Source organism: Leptosomus discolor, chromosome 5 (assembly GCF_034619465.1).
Source record: "Leptosomus discolor isolate bLepDis1 chromosome 5, bLepDis1.hap2, whole genome shotgun sequence".
Taxonomy (NCBI): domain Eukaryota; kingdom Metazoa; phylum Chordata; class Aves; order Leptosomiformes; family Leptosomidae; genus Leptosomus; species Leptosomus discolor.
This window is the reverse complement of record NC_141395.1, coordinates 54910911-54921006: the sequence shown is the minus strand read 5'-3', so window position 1 is coordinate 54921006 and position 10096 is coordinate 54910911. Positions and strand designations below refer to the sequence as shown.

Genomic DNA, 10096 nt, shown 5'->3' with positions numbered 1-10096 from the left:
TTAGCATTGTTGTCTTCAGCTTTTAGAATGCATAATTTCACTGAACTAGTCACAAGAAGAAAAGGTAATAAATGTGCAGTTTTCCATATTTTAAAATGGAAAAGATCACACCCATAATAACAAACAGTATCACATCATAGATTCATAACTCAGCATACCTGTACGCTGCTATATGAATGTTCTTGTAATGAAAAACAATGCAACATTAACATGACTTGGAACCACAACTTCCAGTTGTTACTGAGGGAGGACCCACCACGATGCTGAAAGAGAGGAGAATTTATTTATTTGTTAACATAAACAATATTGCTTTTTCTACCTCTTGTGAAAAGTCCTAAATGGCTGTAACGCATATAAAGAAACGTGCACTTACATATGCAGCTAATACTGCTGTATTTGAAAGCCGCATACTTTCAAGGACAAAACCTCTACAGGCAGGGGAAGAATACTTAAAATACTGGGAGAGCTGAGTGGGGGGATGGCTTTAGCACAAGAATTTATATTTATTTTTGATAACATGTGAAGAAACATTAAAATGTCATAGGTGCAGTTGTATAGAATTAAGTGCCCAAATCCCAGAAAGCAAACCGCATAAATCCTCACTGCTGTTCTGCTGTGTGTATCAGTATTTAAGCTGAGCACTGTGTCCCCTGCGTGGCTGTGCTGCCTTTAATGGCTTTCTTTCCTGGTGATATTATTCAAACCTGATGTTCTTTTTCCACAGCTCTAGAAATTAAGAGTATTTTGCCACAAAAGTAAGAGAATTGATGGACTTGTAAAAATGTCATTCCTGTAAAAGAAAATCTGTAATTGCCAGATTATAGACAGGACTGGAGTGAAGCACATTTGTACTTCTTGTGTCCAGTTCTGGGCCCCTCAGTTCCAGAAGGACAGGGAACTGCTTGAAAGCATCCAGCGCAGAGCCACAGAGATGATGAAGGGGGTGGAACATCTCCCTTCTGATGAAAGACTGAGGGAGCTGGGTCTCTTGAGCTTGGAGGAGACTGAGGGGTGACCTCATTAAAGTTTATAAATACGTAAAGGGCGAGTGTCAGGAGGATGGTGCCGGGCTCTTCTCGGTGATGGCCAATGACAGGACAAGGGACAACAGGTGCAAGCTGGAGCACAGGAGGTTCCATATTAACATAAGGAAAAACTTTTTCACTGTGAGGGTGACAGAGCACTGGAACAGGCTGCCTGGAGTCTCCTTCTCTGGAGACATTCAAAACCCACCTGGACACATTCCTGTGTGACCTGCTCTAGGTGGTCGTGCTCTGGCAGGGGGGTTGGACTAGATGGTCTTTTGAGGTCCCTTCCAACCCCTAACATTCTGTGATTCTTCCCCACAGTCCCTACCCTTTGGCCTTTTGAAATTGAACCTGATGCACAGAGGAACCTCAAGATTTGTGGAGAGAGACAGGAAGGAAGGAAAGGAATTGTAACTGTATTGGAGATGCCAAGTCCCCTTAGCAGAGGGGTGTTCCAGGCTCAGTAGGTTTTGCACTACAGTGTTTGGGGATTACATTCATTAACACAACTTGCTTCTGTGAATGTGTCCATAAATCCTTCAATTTGCGCCATTTTTATTAAAATATTATTCTTGAAGAAGAATGTTGAGAAGAGAATTAAGAATCTTACCTGAATTTGGGCTATGAAAGCCTAGTAGTCTCTGACACATCAGTGGATTAATGGATTTTGGCGAAAAAAATGCCAATTTAACAGTTTATTGCATGGATTGTGGCATTGTAAGTGTTCAGCGGTTTTCCCTAGATTTTGATTTCTTCAGCAAAAGGTTCTCTAGTGTTCCCAAGTCCAGGTCTTATAAAAAATTAGGCATTAATTGAAGATGAACTGAGTTATTCTTGCCACCCTGGTAGATTGGCCTGAAGCAACTTGGTTGGTTAACAGATGTGCAAGTGGTCATAATAGGTTGTGATTCCTATTAACTGATGGTAAATGAATTTACTTTAGGATAATATTTGCTCTAACAGTCTTGAAAACCCTTGTGTTCCTGAATAATTCTTGACCACATCAGTGTGTCCTTATTAATTTTAATTAATTGGTAAGTATTTCGGGTGGTAATCTTTGATTGAATCAGATTCAGATTACAATTTAGAATCGTTTCAGTTCTTAGTTACTCAGATGTGTAGAAAAGTGTGGATGTGTCTGAGCTAGTGTAAGTTTGTTTTTAAAACAGAGCCTATCTATGTGCTAGCTTCAGACAGGTTTTGTTTTTTTTTTTTCCCTGATTTTACAGTGTTACCACTTTACAATGTCTAAAATTCTTTCATAAAGTATACAGGTAGGATTGCAGCCATCAATTTTTACTTCAAGAATATTTTCTGTCTTTCAAATACAAATATCATTTGCATAGGTGAAACATGGGAAGTACTTTCTGTGAAACAAAAGTTCTAATCTCTGCACGGATTTCTAAATTACAGATAATCTATAAAATTGTAAAAACAACTGTGAAGGCATTACTTCCCGTTGCCCCCCAGCAAGGAGTGCACAGGGAGAAATTCTGTTTCTATAGCAACCGCCTGCCAGGATGGAGGGCTGCAGACTGAAATCCTTCTTAGCAGGCAGAGTCGATGCTTTAACAAGCAATTTGAATCCAATTCCAGGCACTTCTATATTTAGGCATTTAAAAATTCTGTTTTATGTTAATTGCACTTTAGCTGTGAGCAGACCACCCTGGAACACTCCTGGGTCATACGCAGTCCAGCTCTTGGACACAAAGAAGTTTGGGAAAAGGCTGCATTGTTTCCTACTGCTGTTTGTCTTAAATCCAGCAATTTCCCAGTAAGATACAAGATTTGAAGGAATTCTTGGTTCATTAAGTGCAATCTCCTGATACTGCAGGAATCCCTGGCATATAATTGTGTGTCCAAATCAGGCTCATGAGGTCTGAAAATGTCTTGGCTGGTTTCTTTTGAGGAGAAACCCCAGGTACAGGACTATGTAATTACTGTTTTTCTCTGCTAGGTGGGGTTTTATTGTTTTAAATTTAGTTTGTACTCAGACACAGGGGAAATTAGGGGTTTACTGTAATTGATTTGTGTTCCCTAAGATAAAAATATTTGCTGTTGTCCCTCTGTAAATATGGGACTGACACTTGATTTGCTTCATCCTGTGCTGTCTTTTAACTGTCATTTCTAGGAGAAAGATGGTGTTGCATGCTCACTGCTTTGTATTAGAAATAATAATCTGGATTTTTTAACACCTTGCTTTTTCAAAGTAGGGTTTCTTTTTAATCGTTTGTTTGTTTGTTTGTTTGTTTGTTTTTAACACAGCAGGAAGTGTGTACAATAATTTGGTTAGTAAATATCAATTATGAGTAATTAAGGCTCCCTTCAGTCAATGTAAGTATGATTAAGTTGAAGACCTAATCAGAAAGCATTTTTTTGCCTGAAAATCTTAAATGGGGTCTATTTTACTATTCATGAATAGTATTGTTTATTCTAGATATTTTCTTAAATAGTATATGCTAGCGTAACTTTGCACTATATAAAATAAAGCATTGTGGATCTTGTTCTTGCTGATGTATTTTACATTTCTGTGCTTAAAATAAAAACATTTGGTGTCCCTTCTTCCACTTTACTTCACCAAAGAAGATCTGACTAAGGGTGATATTATGCAGTGGTCCTGCATATGGAACACACTAATATAGCAGAACTCTTCACATGGAACAAACAAAATAACGTGAAAAATTGATATTTACCAGGGACTAGCATTGTTGTGATGAGCTCTGGAGTTTCCAAGAAGTCCACGTTACTTCTTTGGAATGTCTTGTTGTAATTCATTTGAAGGTGGCTAAATAATTGTAAAAATAAGAATATATCAAGTTTTTTAAAGGGGTAATTTTTTTTTTTTAAATGAGCATTAGAAATTTTACAATTAATTCTGTAACAGAGATTTTGTGCTTCAAAACTTAGGCGATAGTGGGAGAGGAGACCAGATGAGCTGTGAAGTGGTTGCCTGTTATATTAAACACTGGTTTTCTTCTGTACGGTTAACTGTTACTCTGATGCTCATCTCCTGCTTGTGACCCAGTATAGTGTTGACGTGTGTTACTAGTGTTGTTGAGTCTTTATGAAAGTAAACTTTGAATTGGGGTTTTGTTCAAAAGGAAAGCAACTGAACTTCAAGAGACTTCTCCATCTTCCTTCAGAATGGTTTCTGTCTCTACAAATTTAGGATCATAGGGTTGGTTTGCTTGGGTTTTTTAATAGTAAATGTAATTAAGGAAAATCTTTTTGTCTCTATTCAATTTCTCAGCCATCTGCCTGCTGCAGGCTAGAATTTGGCTGGTAGGACTTTTAATCACTGTAACTTCTATTTTGGGCCCAAAAGAGACACTCAGGGAATCTGTTGGATGGGTTTTTGTGATGTGGATTTGGGAGAGCTCCCCGTGACTGCTTGTATGCTTAAGTGTTGCTGGATGGCACACCTCCTGTCTTGCTCATTGGCTCCCTTTGTTTCTTTCATTATCATTAAACTGGTAATATTGCCGTTTCCCTATTCTTTTGTCTTTGATGAACTAACATCCATCTGATGCCATACCTTTATCTATTCACTTTCAGACTTTTTATGTTCTATTTGAATTAGCTTTGTCTTTCTGACATTTTTATTTATACGTTTCAGCACATTTTAGTCTTTAGCAATTGAAGTATTTTCTGAAGTATTAATTGTGATATCGATTAGTAATTTGTATGCAGTCTTTCTACATAATTGCTTTCTAACCTTCAAAACTTTCTGTATTTTACCAAAAGAAAAAATTTACCTATTCCAGGCATTGCTGTTCTCCCAGAACTCATAAACAATGAAGCGCGAATCACTTGGAAGTTTCTGTATGGAAACACTAAGAATTATAGAGAAAAACTAATTTAATAAAACACGACAATGTTATTGGACATATACACAACTTATTCCAAACTGCTTATAAGTAGGACCAGATGCAGTGATTTTTGAAAATAAAAAAAAAACCAAACCAAAACAAAACCAAAAAACAACCAGATAATAAATTTAACAAATAAGTGATCACATACTGCAAATTATCTGAGCTCTTCTTCTTGAAGTATTTTCATAGCTTTTTATTTATTAATATATTGTACTACTACACTTGTGATGGACTCTTATTTATGAAACTAATTTCTCATATTGCTCAAATAGTGTCATTTATCTAAAGAAATGCTAATCAGTAGTATAGAAAAATAATCAAACAACTGTGATTCAGGCAATGTTGACCAGTACAGCATATTGCACATCGAGAGCAGTGCAAGTAAGTTTACAGAGTAGCGTGTGCTGTTTCATTGAAGAATTACACTGTGAGATGTTATCCTTCTGTTTGAGAGGTGTATCAAAGTGCCATAGGGTTTAGGTGCTTTGAAAGCAAATATATAATGGAGTATAAAGCCACATAGGCTGATGTCTGCTGCAGATACACTTTTTAAATAATACTTTCAGGTACTATTTACTTGTTCTGCTATTCAGCTAAAAATTTATCATGGTTGAAAAATGACCCACAGAATATCTGCTGGTCCTCTACGCAGAATCATCCCACTTATTATCCTGAGCATAAAAGCTTTATAGCACGTAGGGTACTTATGCATTTGGGTACTCAAATTCGTGTTTAGATGTATAGCACAAAACGTACATATATGTATTCCTCTGAGTGCCCAAGTGTGAGATTGCTTATCTGACTACTGATGTGCTTGGAAACTGGTCTCAGATTATATTTCATACTGTAATAAGCAAAAAGTTATATCCTTTATTTGTTTTCCCCTGCTGTATGTGAAAGTACATTGTAAAATAGCAAAAGTATCAAGAACTGTTAAAAATTAAGTCATAAACAGCTGCAGTAAAAACCCACCGGCAGGTGGCATTACAGACTTACCAAATGCCTGTAAACTCGGGCAAGAAAGTAACTTTTTGCCATCCTTTGTCAAGTTGTAGTCTGAAGTCGTGTAAACTCTCTCCTCTGACAAGTTTGCAGTCACTACAGTGTTTTGTTGGTTGTTCATTTTTAGAAAGGGACTGGGGGGCTCCTCTTTGGTTTTTTCCAGCTCTTGGCCCACAAGAGAATTTTATTTTCCTTATCAGTCTGCCTTTACAAGTGAACCACTGCAAAAAGGTCACTCTTTTCTTCTTCCACCTTAACTTACTTTTTCTGGTCTGTGTGAACGCTACTGATACAATCCTAAGTGTGACAATCTTATAGCAACAAGGCTTATAGAGTAGGGATGTGACAGGCAGCCTTTGAATATATAGGCAGATCCTGTATTGTGTATACGCTATAAAAATATTTATTTCGTAATAATCTTGGTGTGCACAGTAGTATCTTTCTCCAGTATGTTAAATTAAGAAATTCAGTACAGTGGTGGGTGACTGAAATTTATTCTTAACCCAGTTCTAATGTTTTATTTAATTCTAAAAGGAGCAAGGCAGAAATACAGTTTCATTGAAAAGTTTGCTTTTTATTTTTTTCCAATTCTTTATTATGAATGAAAATTTTAAAATGACAGCCTAAAGGGAAGATTCTGAAAGCTTCCAAGCAGAGAACTGGCAAACAAGTTGATGAGTTGCTCAGGTGAGCACAAATAAATGATGGCAAATGAGTTTTCCAATAAAGAGTGTCGGCCTAGGAGCTTCCAGAAGCCATGAACAGATGACCTGCAGAGCTTGAGAAGCCTTAAAAGATTGTTTAGCATCTTTGGGATAGCCTGTATTGCCATTTCATGATACTATTTAAAGTCTGCACGTATACTTCGACATCTCTTTCTGGTTTTAGTTGTCTTTGAAAAGTTCTGTCTTACACACATGCATAATCAGCCGGGAAAGAAGATGTTACAAGTTCTGTTTTCATAAATAATCCAGCTCCACTTAAAAGTTATTCAAGAAACTAGACTATGTTCCTTCCTTCAGCCCAAGGACAATAACATTGTACTTACTGCAAGCAGCCGCCTTGAGTAGAAGCAGATTCTACGTACTGCTTCAGAGCAAGCCGGAATTCCCCAATTTCTTCTTCTATCACAGACATTTGACGCTGAACAATCATTATGTGCTGATGCAAAAACATGAGAATATTACTGCCATATCATTCTCTGAATTCCTTGTTCTTTGAACTAAGAGACAGTGAACCCCACAATCATCAGAACCTACAGAAGTTCCTTCAAAGTTTGCAGTCCTTGTTTTAGTGCTCTGGAGTAGAGAAATAGAAATGCTCCACTGTGGCTTTTGTGTCTCGGCGGGCTGAGGCACAGAATGGAAATATCCAAAATGAGTGCTTAGAGAAAGCAAGAGAGTTGTCCGAACCCTGGATAAGAGAGTTTTTCTGGAAGAGTGTGAAGCAAATGTTGATCTTCGAAATGTTCAATAATAAAGCATGTTTCCTTGGATGAACCTGTATGCAACGCAGGTGTGAGGTTTGAGATAAGAGCATATTCCCACAATCTGTATTGGATGTAGTATTACTTTCCTTGAGGTGCTTTCATAGTCTTTTACCTTTTAGAGCTCTGACTCACACCTGAATGAGATGCCTACAGTAACCCATGTTAAATGTTGATGAGGGTTTTTTTCCTCCCCCTTTCTGCAAAAACTGAACAATCTTTATAAGCAGGACTATGGAAACACGAGGCAGTACAGAAGACCTATTTATCCCGAATTATGATGATTATTATTTAGCTATTTTAGGTAGTTTACATATTGATTGAAACTTGTCAACTTTACCAATGCAATATTTAAAGAAACACCATGTGCTCCTTAATACAACTTAATCTCTTGTACAGGTTTTTGACTCATTTCTGCCTTGATCATTGATTCTGTTATCTCATGGATTATCTCTCCATCATAAGCAGCCTGTCCAGCGATATTGTATAGTCTTGTTTAAAAAACAAGAAAAAAAATCTAATGCAACTCCTGTGATGAAATAAGGAATTTGATGGATCATCTATTTTGGTTATTTTTTGTGTGTGTATTTGATTTGCATTTTGTTAGTGTCAAAGCCCTGAATTTAGGAACGCTAGCGTGTTTGCAAAATTGAGCTCAATCTTGGGACATAAACTTATTCAACAGTGACTTTATTTCTGGTCATGATTTTGGTTTTGTAAGTTGTGATATTGATTATTGCGTAGCACTAGATGCTCACCCATCTTTCCTGATAAGGCTTCCTACAGCAGTTTTGGGAGGGAGGGAGGCTGACTACAACTGATATTTAAGGCATGCATGTAACATTAGGTGATTGGAAGCAGAGAAGCTACCACCTCATAAATACTGCTGCCACATTCGGTAACCTTTTCCTCCTTATGTGACTTCAGGTTTTGGCTCACTGTATCCTTTGAAAACAATGGAAAAATTAATATAAAAGTTTTGCCCACATATTCTAAGTTTTGTTTTGTTGCCCCTTGCGCAATGTATTCGGTTAGCTAAAAAGGGTTCTTATCACTGGACAAAGTGAGGATGGTGGGTTTTTAGATTTTTTTTTTTTTTTAACAAAAGAGATCAAGTGAGATTGTTGTCTCAATACCTGGCATTCAAAATCAAATGCCAAAATAATTTTCTTGAAAAGCACTTACAGATCTTGCATTTTCTTCCAAAATTTCCTCTTCAAATGGCTCAAGCTTTAGGTCCTTTGAGGCAGTTGAAAAGAAAATAGAAATATAAGAGGCAATGCTACAGCTGTATTCTTCTCTTAGCTTTTTAATAAACTATTCCAATAGCTAGGTTTTGTTTTATCTCCAGAAGTTGTAACTAAATCCCTTCTTTATGAGCTGTAAGTCAAACACAAGCATCATTTGCAGAATCTTGCACACTTCAGTGGTTAAATCCAACCCAGGCTGTTCTGTAAAGTTTTGTTTATAATGCTGAGCAGATGATTTTTCATTTGTAACAAATCTGCTTTTTCACAAATGTATGTTGGACTTAATTGAGAAAAGACAGATACCCTCTGAAATTGTCATGTGGACTGTGGAGATGAGCAAGAATGGTAATTCGAAATGAACTATCAGCTACTATTAGGCAATCATAAAACTTTACACAGAAGAACCTTCTCTGTGGGGCATTTATGGTTGCAAGGGTCTGTTTTCCAGCATCAAAAAAGACATGCATGATGCTCCAAGTTAGGTTTCTGAACTGCTGCATTTGCTTCTGAGGACAGGCTGGGCAGCAGCAAACAGATGCATCTGTAAAGCAGCAGCATCCTTGCTTGGCACAGGAACTGGATGTGCACTTCATGAATTGGTGATTCACGCAAACACCATCTAGTAATGCACACAAAATTATCAGTTACGTGCCAGGCACATGCAGTACCTTCTAACCCAGTGCCATTTGGATATTCTGAAAAATATCCATATGCCTGAAAAAAAGCAGATCGATTTGCAATAAGCAGCTGGAGCAAAATGCACTCTGTTAGTGGTGCTTTGCTTCTTACAGCACACAGTTACAACAAAGATAAAAAATTTTCTTCTGCTTCCAGCTGGGTGAGGATTGATTAACCTCAGGTAGCAGGCGTTTTACCAGCACCAGTACTGTACTCGCTGAAAAACCAACAAGCGGTGTACATGTAGAATTCAAATGAACAGGGGACCTCCACCAGCTGCCAGTGGCAGAGTAAGGCAGGAGTGAAGCAGCAGTCACACAGGAACTGCTGTGAAGCTGTACCTCTCCTGTAGCATGTGCATAGAACGGCATGAAATGTGTGCATGTAGGGCAAAACACTCTGTTTAATAGCTCATTTGTCCGTGCAGACACTTCAGATAAAAACCCTAAGGGAAAATGCATATTCCTGGTGTTCTTCTATACTTCCAGTGCAATTTTTTCTAGGGAAACATACGGAAAAAGAGGAAAGGAATGACTCAAGTTGTACTGCAAACTTTCTATTAAGGTAGCAAGAAAAGAATTTTTTTTTTCCAGTATATATAAATTTAGAACTTGAATATAAAAAGACAACTTACGAGACTGATTCGTGTCAAGTCATCTTTGACAGAAGACAGCAGAAGAGTTAGACAACACTAAATCAACCCTTCACCATGTAGTTTTCCAATAGGAATCACTGGTGGATAACTTGCTGGCCCTCTCAAGAAATTAAAAATAATCTATA

At 37.5% G+C, this 10096-nt stretch overlaps 1 protein-coding gene across 1 annotated transcript in view; it reads right to left on the bottom strand.

Moving 5' to 3' along the window:
- Positions 1 to 237: 237 nt before the first annotated feature.
- NECAB1 (N-terminal EF-hand calcium binding protein 1) overlaps positions 238 to 10096 on the bottom strand; it is a 67270-nt gene continuing 57411 nt past the window's right edge. Inside the window, exons 9-13 of the mRNA XM_086466017.1 lie at positions 8574 to 8627; positions 6951 to 7063; positions 4784 to 4861; positions 3722 to 3813; positions 238 to 263 (exon numbers count right to left, since the gene is read on the bottom strand). Of these exons, the coding sequence (XP_086322143.1) occupies positions 238 to 263; positions 3722 to 3813; positions 4784 to 4861; positions 6951 to 7063; positions 8574 to 8627 (363 nt within the window). The remainder of the gene's footprint in view (positions 264 to 3721; positions 3814 to 4783; positions 4862 to 6950; positions 7064 to 8573; positions 8628 to 10096) is intronic.